We start from the raw sequence: 14,191 nt of genomic DNA on the forward strand, positions 1-14,191 counted from the left end.
ACGTATCACAAGGATCACGTGAATTAGAATCACGACAAACACCACAAACATCTGCATGTTATGAACTAACAACACAGGCTGCGGAAATTCCTCAATCTCCGCGATGGCCATTGATGCAAATGCCACGACGTCAGCTGGCGTTTAGAATAACGTCTCTTTCAAGAGTAAAATCTATAGTATTAATAGAGTTTGAGTACGTACCGCTATCAAGGCAGTCGCTGCAGTTTCAGCCGTTGCATATACAGCAGCCGCTGAAAATACTGTTAAAGCTGGAAATTTACCAACAGCTGCAAATTCTGCAGCTGCTGCAAGCTCCACAAAGTGAGAATAAGTCTGAATTTCAACAGCCACTGCAGACACAGACGCAGCTGCAAAATTGGCAGCTGGTGCAAGCCCCGCAATATAACCAAACCCTGATTGAGGATTCCTCGCAAAGTGAGAATCAGTCTTCTGAATTTCAACAGCCGCTGCAGACACAGCAGCAGCTGCAGAATTTGCAGCTGGTGCAAGCCCCGCAATACAACCAAACCCTGATTGAGAATTCCTCGCAAAGTGAGAATGAGTCTCCTGAATTTCAGCAGCCACTGCAGACACAGACGCAGCTGCAAAATTTGCAGCTGGTGCAAGCCCCGCTATGTGAAAGATTGCCCATAATTCAGGATTCCACGCAAAATGAGAATGATTCTCCTGAATTTCAGCAGCCGCTGCAGACACAGCAGCAGCTGCAGAATTTGCAGCTGCCGCAAGTCCCGCAGTGTACATTGCCCCTAAAAAGCGAGAATGAGTGTCCTTTATTTGTTAATTCAAAACATTTTGAACAATATCCGGATTGTCAGGAATGTTTGCAATGTCAGCAATCCCCAGAATATCAACAAAATCCGACATTTGACGAACCTCCGCCATTTCATCAAGCACCATTTCCAGAGCCTCCGCCACAATTTCCACAGCATATACCTTTCCCTCCTCCTTTGGAATTTCAGCCACCTCTACCGTTCCTTTCCCCACCGCAATTTAACCAACCTCGTCGATATCAGCCCGTTTCCTTTCCGCCACCTTCGCCATATAAAAATTTTCCGTTTTCTCCACCACCTCCACAGTTTGCACAGCCCTTGTCATACCAAGAAAATTTGCCGTCAAGAAAATCTCCACCACAATATACTGATATTGAGGTGAAAAGGGCTGCCCTTTCACATCAATACCAGCCCGTTCCTCAGATTCGTCAACCCTTACCATATCCGCACTCTTTGCCATATTCTCTTCCACTCACACCTCCACGTGAGCCCCTTTCACCCCAAAATAAGCGTTTTTCACCGCAATACCAGCTCCTTCCTCAGGTTCGTCAACCTTTACCATATCCGCACCCTTTGCCATACTCTCGGCCAAATACACCTCCTTATGAGCCCCTTTCACCTCAAAATAAGCGTTTTTCACCGCAATATCAGCCCCTTCCTCAGGTTCGTCAACCCTTACCATATCCGCACCCTTTGCCATACTCTCGGCCAGTTACACCTCCACGTGAGCCCCTTTCACCTCAAAATAAGCGCTTTTCACCGCAGTACCAGCCCCTTCCTCAGGTTCGTCAACCCTTACCATATCCGCACCCTCTGCCATATTCTCTTCCACTCACACCTCCACGTGAGCCCCTTTCACCCCAAAATAAGCGTTTTTCACCGCAATACCAGCTCCTTCCTCAGGTTCGTCAACCTTTACCGTATCCGCACCCTTTGCCATACTCTCGGCCAAATACACCTCCTTATGAGCCCCTTTCACCTCAAAATAAGCGTTTTTCACCGCAATATCAGCCCCTTCCTCAGGTTCGTCAACCCTTACCATATCCGCACCCTTTGCCATATTCTCTTCCACTCACACCTCCACGTGAGCCCCTTTCACCCCAAAATAAGCGTTTTTCACCGCAATACCAGCTCCTTCCTCAGGTTCGTCAACCTTTACCATATCCGCACCCTTTGCCATACTCCCGTCCACTCACACCTCCATGTGAGCCCCATTCACCCCAAAATAAGCGTTTTTCACCGCAACCCCAGACCCTATCTCAGATTCGTCAACCCTTACCATATCCGCACTCTTTGCTATACTCTCGGCCACGTACACCTCCTTATGAGCCCCTTTCACCTCAAAATAAGCGTTTTCCACCGTCACACCAGGTCCTTCCTCAGGTACGTCAACCCTTACCATATCCGCACCCTTTGCCATACTCTCAGCCAATTACACCTCCACGTGAGCCCCATTCACCTCAAAATAAGCGTTTTCCACCGCCATACCAGCCTCTTTCTCAGATTCGTCAACCCTTATCATATCCGCACGTTTTCCCGTACCCTCCCTCTCAATTTATTCCACAATATCCACAGCCTGTTCAGAATCCTACACCGTTCTCTCCACCAATTCTGTCCCTTCCTATACCCTCGCCAAATCCTCAACCTTTACCGTTCCTATCCCCTCCACAGATTCAGACATTGCCTTGGCAGCCAGGGCAGGAAGACCCACAGGCCACACAGTCCTGGCCATACAATGATATACAATGTTGTGATAATATGCAGTGTTGTGAATGTTGGGAGTGTACGTCTCGAAAGTGTAGCCTATGTTATCAGCCAGAGTAAATAAATAGTTATGTAAAAAAGACAAATATCCATCAGAAAGGGAGTTTCCTTTCATATAATGATGCAATTCAATACATAATAATAACTGAGCGGTATTAAAGATGTTGTGGTTTGCATTTTTGTGATTCGAAAATTGGATCGTCAGACTAATTCTGACAATTATGTGTCAGATTTTGATTCCCTTCCCTCTTGATACGCTCAATGTTCTTGTGGACTTGGTATGCATCTGATAAATTGACTCTTATGTGTTAGTAGTATTATATCTTATATCAAATAATTTTAAGTGTATAGCATAGGTTTAACTAATAAGTATGCATTGATTCATATCGACTAAATTAGTTGAAAGTTGCATTCTTCTGCTAGATTCCTTTCAATTTTAATTCAGTGATTGCTATGAATCATTCCTCAGATTCGTCAACCCTTACCATATCCGCACCCTTTGCCATACTCTCGGCCAAATACACCTCCTTATGAGCCCCTTTCACCTCAAAATAAGCGTTTTTCACCGCAATATCAGCCCCTTCCTCAGGTTCGTCAACCCTTACCATATCCGCACTCTTTGCCATATTCTCTTCCACTCACACCTCCACGTGAGCCCCTTTCACCCCAAAATAAGCGTTTTTCACCGCAATACCAGCTCCTTCCTCAGGTTCGTCAACCTTTACCATATCCGCACCCTTTGCCATACTCTCGGCCAAATACACCTCCATATGAGTCGCTTTCACCTCAAAATAAGCGTTTTTCACCGCAACACCACCCCCTACCTCAGATTCGTCAACCCTTACCATATCCGCACTCTTTGCTATACTCTCGGCCAAGTACACCTCCTTATGAGCCCCTTTCACCTCAAAATAAGCGTTTTCCACCGTCACACCAGGTCCTTCCTCAGGTACGTCAACCCTTACCATATCCGCACCCTTTGCCATACTCTCGGCCAATTACACCTCCACGTGAGCCCCATTCACCTCAAAATAAGCGTTTTTCACCGCCATACCAGCCTCTTCCTCAGATTCGTCAACCCTTATCATATCCGCTCGTTTTCCCGTACCCTCCCTCTCAATTTATTCCACAATATCCACAGCCTGTTCAGAATCCTACACCGTTCTCTCCACCAATTCTGCCCCTTCCTATACCCTCGCCAAATCCCCAACCTTTACCGTTCCTATCCCCTCCACAGATTCAGACATTGCCTTGGCAGCCAGGGCAGGAAGACCCACAGGCCACACAGTCCTGGCCATACAATGATATACAATGTTGTGATAATATGCAGTGTTGTGAATGTTGGGAGTGTACGTCTCGAAAGTGTAGCCTATGTTATCAGCCAGAGTAAATAAATAGTTATATAAAAAAGACAAATATACATCAGAAAGGGAGTTTCCTTTCGTATAATGATACAATTCAATACATAATAATAACTGAGCAGTATTAAAAATGTTGTGGTTTGCATTTTTGGTGATTCGAAAATCGGATCTAATTCTGACAATTATGTGTCAGATTTTGATTCCCTTCCCTCTTGATACGCTCAATGTTCTTGTGGACTTGGTATGCATCTGATAAATTGACTCTTATGTGTTAGTAGTATTATATCTTATATCAATTAATTTTAAGTGTATAGCATAGGTTTAACTAATAAGTATGCATTGATTCATATCGACTAAATTAGTTGAAAGTTGCATTCTTCTGCTAGATTCCTTTCAATTTTAATTCAGTGATTGCTATGAATCAACGCATATATCATTTAATATTAGTTTAAGACGGTCGTAAAAGACATTAATTTTTAAGAGATAATGCGATATTTGTAGTATTTATTTTAAAAGTATAATTATGATAAAATGACACTAGTATTGTATACTTATAACCACAGTATAAGTTAAACTTGTAGTACGAACAGCTTCTAACATTCTATCAAGTATGCGCTTGAAATTATTGAAGATTTCAAGTTTTGAGTGTGAACTAGTATACGTAAAATGGACTTCAGAGTGAAATACTTCGACTAAGATGTAATACAATGAAGCGTTAAGACGCATTTTCGGCCTACTGCCGATTTACATTATATTATGGCAAATTTTGTCTTAATTTTGATATTTCTAGTACATAAGACATTATGACATTATAGATCAAAAAATTGGAAATTATAGCAGCTAGCTTTAATTCTCATCTTCGGCCTTTGTGAAGAGCGAGACAGTTGTTGCAATTTCCAATTGTTTGTGAGTTTAAGCTAAGTCCAGATATATTCTAAAAATAGTATTAATATTTTACTGTATTATTGTAGAGATATCTGCTGTAAATAATCGCTTTAATGAGGGTAACCCACGTAGCCAAAACTTAACATGTGATTAGACATTACTTGTCATAAATAATTTTGTTTATAGGGACTTTTTCGGAAAAATAGTTACTCTAAAACGTATTTACAATAATTTTGTTATATTTTGGTTGTAACGTCCAAAACCTTATGGTTTTAAATTCTATCCGATTACTGGTAAGTCGGAATCAGTGCATTTATACGTAATAATTAGTTTGTTATTAAGTTCGTTAGTATAAATAACAAAAAAATTGTGAATCACAAACCAAATAGAGCCTCAGCGCAATGAAATTGTGTTTTGGTAGTTTTGTTGTTAAATATTTATTGTAATATAAACCCGGTTCAAAAGTATTGCTCAAAAAAGCTTTACATTGGTACATATTCTACCTACTACCCTTTTGTCCTGTAAGTACATTACACTTCGCGAGCAATATTTCTATAGTTATTCAGAAATAAGACTTAGTTTTGTATGGATGAATTCTTTATTTGGTGTTAAAATACAAAAGAAATATCGGCCGTCCCCATTTATACAAATCAATCTCCTACCATTTAATTCGTCTAATTTAATACGTGATATTTCAAAATTAATACAAACCTATATCGGAAAAAATATTTTTCTAAAAGTGCGATACAACCTTTTAACTCGTTGAGTCAAATTTTTCACTTTTGTAATTAAAACGTAAAAAGCAATTAAATTAAAAAGACAATAAAATGTTTAAGTGTTATTTAATCTGTTTTAACAGATTTTTAAGCGTTTTTGCCATTGTTCATATCTTATTCGAAAATAATCGTCATACCTAAGTTGTAAATAAGGTTTTAATGCCTAACATTTTTATTTATTTTGTAGTAAATTGAATGGCCAAAAACATACTCAGTAAGATAGCAAATAAGGTCAAATATCAGACAAATTAAAACAAATAATTAACCTCACTTTGAGTTAAGTACAATTACGTTCCGCCTTACTTTTTCAGACATTTTTATTCGTAATAGACATCTTTCAAACTAACATTGTATCTACTCTCTACTCTATAGCTCTATACAACATCATTTTCTCTCTCTACTCCACCATATTTTTTAACTACTATATTTTTTTACTACCATTATTTTTTATTTGTTTTAACAAACAAATATTCACCAAAGACAAAGGACAATCGTAAAAAGAATTAGGTATTTTCTACCACTTCCCAATAATAATTCTAAAGCACAACTATTTTAATTAATAAGGCGCATTCTGGTATTAAAAAAATTATTAACTTTAAATTACCTGTAAATTAAAATTTTTGGTTGCATTGTAATTGAAAAAAGTAGTATAATAGGCTAGTTGCCTAAAAAATTTTTTTTAGTCCGTAATGTTTAATATCAAAAAATATTGGACACATATATTTTTATTTGTCAATCTAACAAATAATTACATAGTTATGGTGCGTTGAAGTTGCGCACGACGTCACAACGTGCGGCATTTTTAAGCAAGCGTTGACGTCACGGGCCTCTTCTTATGAACTTTGGGGCGCTTTATCTCTTTAAATTTTCATTAGTTTGAAAAAGTGAAAAATACGTGTAGAGTATTTTTTGATAAGTTAACTGACGGACTAATTAAAACTCTTGCTTTTTGACCCAGGCAACATCCCCATTGAGTTGACAAAATAGTGACGTCACTGGCTTGCCATACAAAATCTATGGGAGAGTCTCGTTTTGACAGTTTTAAAAAGAACGTCAATTGATTGGTGATGGCTAATACCCTATTGCCTTCTCATACATAGTAAGTTGACAGTTGACTATCGAAGTTTGTATGGGAGGGTAATCATATTTTGGAGATTGGCTTTTTGTTTTTGGTGAATGAATGTTTTTTTTATGAAACCATTAAATTTTTGTAAAAAATAGTGTTGTATAATGTGACTGACTAAAAAAAACGGAAATCCATTTGTTCATTTTACTAAGTTACATGTGAAGCGTATCACAATCGTTTGTGATGTTTGTATGAGATACAAATACGTACGTTCGGAAAACCCGTTACGTTTCTTGCGTTACAATGCGAGTGTACCTGAACAAGTAAAAAAAACTATCCTCTTAATATTTTTAGAGATAATACATTTTTTTATAATACTAAACTTTAACGGTGGTAACAACAAGGCAAATTATTAACTTATTCTTAAATACAACAAAACAAAAGATTGGAGAATTCCCTCATTTGGAAAACTTCTAGCATTTTTAAACCTTTCCTTCATTCGACGGCAACGTGTTTATTACGTGTCAATTAAACCATAATTTACTATAAGGTATTTAAATCAATCATTCGGATTATTTACAGGGTACATTATGGCCATTTAATCCTGATTTCTAATCAAAATTAATCTAGTCTTTTATGTTACTATATCACAGAAGATCTTACTGTGGGACTTTCGTAATGATAACAATCCTTTTTATTGAATTTTACCTTTATTACTACCTACCAAATGTATGTAACAAAAATATTAGTTTATCATCACTTAAAAAAAATAGTACTGCCATCACACACCCTGTGTTTTATCTGTGTAAATATTAATTATTATTAATATACTCTCGCAATAATAACATGGCTGTGTCCGCTTGTCCGCTTTATTATGTACAGTCAGCCTCAAATACTTCGTGACACCCAAGTAGCTAACAAGTTCGTAACATGTCTTTGTTACAATTGGAATAAGGTTGTGCTATCAACTTTTTGGTAACTTTGACTGTCACGAACTATTTGGCGCACTGTACACATGAAATTAACGAAACATTTATCTACCTTGGTTAAAAGTACAAAATTATAATGTGTAAATGTTTTACAGGGACTTGTGATGTAAATAATACACCATTTTGTTTTAGAATGTTTTCTGAAATTACTATTTTTTATAAGCAATGGACCGAAACTATTCCGAATTTTTTAACTAATTNACTAATTCTAAAACTAAAATTCATTGTAATTTTTTCTTTTCTTGTCAGTAAATGAAAAAAGATGAAGTATCACTTATTGAAAGCAGTAGCTTTCAAACGAAGGTGTCTTGAGTATACACATACCTACATAAATTACCTATTTGAGATCAAATAAATTTACCCACAGCAAATTATGACTTCTAAAGATCATGAAACGATACTGCTTTCAAACTTGAGAAAAGATACAAGCCTGTAATAGGTTCTATTTAAATTCAACCAATAACGGGTTAGAAATCTATGCTCAAGTTAAGAGGCACTCGACCTTCTTCCTCTCTATGCATGTAATGAGATACTTATTTAAAATCTTGTCTCGTATCATTTCATGAGAAAAGAAAGATATATTTACTGTTTTTTAGTTAAGGACATCATGTAAAATATGCCTTTCGAAATGTAACTACCGGGGTAATTTTATATTTTTCTAGTATGGATGAATTTTATTTTTTAATTCATGCAATAATTGTTATAGAGTTTTTGAAATGCTAATAGTTTTTTTATTGTGTTCTTTTGACTATGATTTGGGTATTTGATAAATTCACTTTTGTCCCTGATTGTACAGCAGCGTCAAATAGTTCGCAACACGTCTTTGTTACAATTAGTAGTGTAGTATTTTTAACTTTTTGGCTACTTTGGGTGTCACGAATTGACATGATGATGAATGTCACTAAGTATTTGACGCTGACTGTACATACGAATTAATTGGTGTCTTAAGTGGTTAGTGTGTTCCTCAAAAAACGCGCTTTGTCGAATAGACTCATGCCCGTATTGCCCGTATTCACAATCGATGCTTGCTTAAGTGAAGCAGCAAATCGAACGCACAGCGTTGAATAGAGCTATGTGATTGGTTCGTGCGTCACCCTGCGTGTCCACGTGCACCGTGAGACCTCATAGTAATGTTTGTGAATACGGGCGTCATATTATTTTGAGTCAGTAATAACTTTACTCAGCTGTTCTTAGTCTATGGTTGAGTGACACATTTCAAACTCGAGGGTTTATTCCGTTACCTATTTCCACTATCGCCTGCTATAAAGTAGCAAATTGATCTTTTTATAAATGTTTTATAATTAAGTACACTAGTTAATACTGGAAAAAGACCATTTAAAGTAGACATGTGATTGTAAGGAAATTCAATGGTTAACGGACCATATATTTCGTACAGTTTAATCTTTAACGTTAATCTATTCTAAGAACAAACTATTTTGTAATTTTAAGCCATTCGTTCATTGGAGCTTTAAAAATTAGACATAACATGTTGTTATGTTTCGCATATCCTATTGGGTCCAATGTGCGATTAGCTTTAATCCTAGGTATTAAATAATGTAACCACTATCTGTATAATTTAGCTTTCAGCAAGCTAATATTACCGGAATGTAACAGGTTTTTGAAACCGAATTTTTCGAGTGTAATGACGTGCAGGGTATGGCTAGCTAGCGTCAACTGTAGATGACAAACAATCATCATAATCACGGAATTAGAATACATTGCATTCCATAAGTCGTGTCTCCGTCTTGCAAGTAGGGTTGAGTACTTCTGCGACTAAAAAAGGGACTTGTGTCACGGAGAGTTCGTCTTTTATGCAGAATTTGCGTGCACGTTTCTACGTTTGCTATCGCAATAAGCGCCATCCTAAGCCCGTTTTTACCACCGATTCTTAATTTTTAATTGATCCCTATTAAAACAAAATTCCTGTTGTGTGTTACCGTAAGGGTCACTTAAAAATTAGGAATTTATGGTGAAAACGGGCATTAAGCTTCCATGCTTGATGGGAACGCGACACACGACGGATCAGTCCTAAGTGAGAGCCCATAAAATTTTCAATGTTCGCTTATTGAAACTTTTCTCTTTGTATCCATGTTACCTTTCGCGGAATTTTATGAGACGTCACTTAGCGTTGTTTCGGCGAATGACAAGAATGCGTTTTGCAGACTCTCATAGACTAACTTGATAGATTCGAGTGATCATAGTGATATTGCTCTATGATTTTGAGACAGTTGTTGGCACATAAGATCATGTTGGACTAGTTCTAAAATGATGTAAGTGCCACTAGTTCTTGGGTCGTAAATACCAGATACTGAAGGTCTGCCAAGCGCATTAATGTCAACAAACTTTTAGCGATTAATTACGTGTCATAAGTGTCAGTAGCAGTAATCTATGTTTGTCAGTAGATGAAGCTTTTAGTCAGCCATGTAGTAGTTGCTCAATTCGCAAGGCTATTTGCACAGTGCGATTTTTTTAATCAAGTAATGAGATTCATATAACAACGAAATTAACCCCTTGAAGTATATCACACTCAATCAGCACATCAGGTGAAATGGTTGCACTGAAAATTCGACATTATTTCAAGTGGCATAAGACTGGTCTCAAAGTCGACATTACACCAGTCTGATGTGCTGTTCTCAAGTAGATATCCACTAGCCATTGCAGCAATCTTTGTTTGCAAGAAAGAAAGTTTAACATATAACCTATAGTGCTATAAAAACGCATGGTGCCCTTAGCTTTGCCTATAAATTAAGTATTATGTATGCGTCAATGTATGTTAAATGCCGCCTACCTCACATTGCATACAGCACAAAAATTTGGCCAGCAAAATATGCCTACTATTATTGATTTGCACTAAAGTTTGGGCAGCAAATATCGGCCAAGCAATTAAAAAAAAGTACAAAATCATCATGTACCTCCCTCAAACCAGTAATATAAAAAAGTCCTAGGCAGTTTTACCATCTACATTTTATACGTGTTTTTCTAATCTATATGTTAGGATTAAGGCTCTGTGATTTCATTTACCTACGTAGTTTTTGGGATGTAATCCACAGAGAATAACTACTTGTCGAAGAGTACTGTATATTCTCAAATTCGACAAATACTTGCCGTTATTTTATTTACAATTTAAAAAGTTTCAAAGTAAACGATTAATTGTAATCGTTGAAAACAAAAATAACGTAATTAAATATTAGAACTTATTAACGAAAGACTTTGGTATATGTTGTTTCGTTAAAATCGAGAAAAAATATCAAAATTGTACATATGAAATTAACTTGTGAAATGATACGAAATCTGAGATAGCGTGAAGGTGCTTGCTTTTCGACTTCTTAGTAACGTAACGTGTAAAGTATTGTAAATTGGTAAAACACTTTAATAAAATTTGAAAAGAAAAGACTGAGCATTCAGCTCAAATGCCTTGTGCGCTTTAATCTTAAAAAGATTGCAATTCTAAAAATGTTATTCGTTTTTACAAACGTAACATTCGGCAATTTGAATATTGCTTCCGTGATAATAATATTCATTCTGTGATGATACTTAAAACCTAATTGGCAAAATTTCTCGATTGAAGCGATACCATGAAAAGGAACGGTAGGTATTGAACTTAGGATTGGCATCGAATTATAACATATAAATTTCACGAAGTCGAACAACTGAATAATTTTTAATTTTACATCAAATTACAAAATTACCAGTAATTAAAAATGAATTTTAAACTCTACGACTCTTTCCAACGAAAGAAGTTAAGATGGCAACTTGCCATTAGTTTTGGTCAGCTAGTTAGATCACAGGTTTCGATCTGTGTAAGATTGTCTATGAATATCCGATGATAAGGTAATCACAAGAACAACAAGAAATTTAATAGAAATATTTGACCATCTCATGCTATAAAGGGTGTTAGGTAAATGGGTATATGAGCCGGCACTAGCCCATGTTAATGCGTACATGGTATAGGGGCATATAAATGGTATAGTGAAGTCAGGAATTTGATATCATCATTTTAATTTTTTAAAATTTCATACAAAATAAATTTTATAAAATCCGATTTGTATGAAAATTAAAATTATAATTAAAATGATATACCCATTTACCTAACACCCTGTATAGTAGATTGGTAAACCTGTGGTCTATGGTTGCAACAAAACAAAAGTAGAGGAGTTCTTTTCTAAATTGACTCGTCTATAAAGTGCTAAAACTATTTTTAAGTGGTTTCATTTAACAAGGAAAATTTCCTTAGAAACTACAATCGGTTTCTAGGTGCATTTTATACGCTTTTGATGTTGTTGTAGAACTTAAATGTTATAACTTAAATTTTATATTTTTTTTGGAAAAATATTTATTTATGTTTCTATTACTTGATACCTCAGTACCTCGATATTACCTAGGATATATTTTAAGTAATAGCTTTTTTAATTCTTTAGTTTTTCCCTGTTTCTTTCGTTTACTTCTTCTATCTATCCTTCAAATACGATCGTTATTTCTATACTTTTGCATTTCGTAGAATAAGATTTGAAACCATTATATTGGTGTTAGATTTAAGTATTTCGACAATTCTTGATGTGTAGAGATTATTGATGTTAACGTTTACGGCCTGATTATTGTATTTATTTTGCAAGTTACATTGTGATGAGTTTTTAATTTGCGACATGACATATTCACATACAATGACATAGAGAAACTTAAACGCACATCAAATTATTAAGGGAAAAACTGCACCAGTGCTATAAAATATGATAACTAATAAGTCGTCGAAAATGTGAATGCACTTTTTATGAGTTGCGATGTAAAAATTGTTTTTGTTTAGATAAGTTAAACTGGTGCTTGACTAAATTAAGAATATAGGATTGTTTTGAATCTATTACTAAGATTGTTATTTTTGGCTCTGTTATATATTTTCACAGCATTAAATATTAAGATTATGTAGAAGTTCCTTTATTGTAACCGCTTCTATGTCAATTAAAAGACAAATAAATGTAAGCGTGTGTTTTTTTTACCCATTTTATGGTAGCTATTATTTTTAAAGGTTTTCGGATCAATAATACTTTCGGCATTATAAAAAAGAAAAATCATAGTTAGACAGATAATTATAAAAATGTTTTTTCTGCATACGCGAATTATGATGCATAAACTTAGGTAATTAAATTAAATCTACAGTCATCTTCTCCGTAATGTAATAAAAATATCGGTTAGAAAATTCTTAGTCCATGTAGTAAGTAGGTATTGAACTATAAATCTTATTATTATAAAGTATATTGTGCTGTACCTATTTCAATCTAAAGGCGACATCAGAAATCAGAATATAATTACAATAATAAAACAAGCGAGACCGGTACCTTACTATCTTTTTTATTCTTATTTAATTCGTACGTGGCCTTCCTTCGCTCTTATTGTATTGTCTTTAAGGAGAAGTTTATTAATAACATAAAAGCACTTGGACCCACAGTTGATCTATATTTAACGGAAATGGAATACTTAGGCGAGGTCGCTTTATTAAGTGCAAGTCACTAAAAAATGGTCTGTAATAAAATCATCGACTCGAATTAGCTGACCTTGCGATGAATTAGGTAGATAGGTACATTTCGCAAGTTTAATTTGTCATCGCAATGCAATAATACACACGATTAATAAATAGCACAAGATGATAATATTATGTAGGTTAATGCTATTTGATAAAATCATTTGGCGATCTTCTCAGGGGATTCTGGATGATTACCTTAGAGGTGGATGAAGAAAAAATAGTCAAAAGAAAAAATATTTGCATAAATAAACAAATAAAATACTAAGGCCAACACTGACTGAATTCAATGTTATAAAATTAAGACCAAGCATTTTCACACACAAGGAAGGTCGCGGGAAGAGCCTGGATGCGGGCAGCGCCGGACCGTTCATTGTGGAAAACCTTGGAGGAGGCCTTTGTCCAGCAGTGGACGTCATTTGGCTGAAACGAACGAACGATTGTCGTAGATTTCCTTAGATTAATAAAGCTAGATTTCACTAATTTCTCCTCTCCTCGTTTGATTGTGTTTAATGGCGGTTAAGTTACCTATAGACTATAGTTAGTAGTAGATCATGGCTATACGAAATTTGCAGCAGTGGGAACGATAGGTGGGAATAAATTATTGTTAGTCCCATTACAGAAAACATAAAATTAAAATGATTTGGAATGCTTAAGCCTTCTGTTGCAGCAACAACGTAAGAAATTGAAACGGTAGCTCTACCCATAATAGCAAAAGATTGAGAACCTAACCTAACCTAACCTAACTAAGGCAAGGCATAGAAAAGAAGATTACAAAAATAAAGCACGTATCTAGGATTATGTCTTTTGACTATCACTAGACACATGCGCTTTAAACAGGCAGGCTGAGAATTAATACAGGATTTTTACTGGCACTTACATGGCTGATGTGCTGAAGCGTCGCCAACAACAACATACTTGGTGACCACAATAAGTTAGCTGGCATTGTTTTTTTTCTGCCAATGTATTTGTATATTGAGTTAATAAGAGCTACACCGAGACATAAATATTAAGGCATGTAGCCCTACTGTTATTGACTCAAGTTGT

General features: G+C 35.8%; 1 protein-coding gene across 3 annotated transcripts; it reads left to right on the forward strand.

Annotated features, from left to right (window-relative positions):
* Nucleotides 1-93: 93 nt before the first annotated feature.
* LOC114352816 (proline-rich extensin-like protein EPR1) lies at nt 94-5,150 on the forward strand. 3 transcript variants are annotated; one of them, XR_003655888.1, is made up of 2 exons: nt 94-2,990; nt 4,315-5,150. XR_003655888.1 is itself a non-coding variant. In XM_028304558.1 (2 exons), the coding sequence occupies exons 1-2, from the start codon at nt 114-116 to the stop codon at nt 3,943-3,945; spliced, it is 2,862 nt and encodes a 953-aa protein (XP_028160359.1). In that variant the 5' UTR covers nt 94-113; the 3' UTR covers nt 3,946-5,150. The 3 variants fall into 3 exon arrangements, 2 of the variants coding, with proteins under 2 accessions (XP_028160359.1, XP_028160360.1); XM_028304558.1 differs by having other exon boundaries at nt 94-2,054; nt 3,025-5,150; XM_028304559.1 differs by having other exon boundaries at nt 94-1,454; nt 3,025-5,150.
* Nucleotides 5,151-14,191: the final 9,041 nt, after the last annotated feature.

The sequence above is a fragment of the Ostrinia furnacalis genome, unplaced genomic scaffold, assembly GCF_004193835.3.
Source record: "Ostrinia furnacalis isolate ACB-3 unplaced genomic scaffold, ASM419383v2 OfSCF1456, whole genome shotgun sequence".
NCBI classification, from domain to species: domain Eukaryota; kingdom Metazoa; phylum Arthropoda; class Insecta; order Lepidoptera; family Crambidae; genus Ostrinia; species Ostrinia furnacalis.

Coding starts and splice junctions, on each gene's coding strand:
- LOC114352816 (XM_028304558.1), top strand. CDS start 114: ATGCAAATGCCACGACGTCAGCTGGCGTTTAGAATAACGTCTCTTTCA. Junction 2,055..3,024: donor AACCCCAGACCCTATCTCAG/ATTCGTCAACCC, acceptor ATCATTCCTCAG/ATTCGTCAACCCTTACCATA.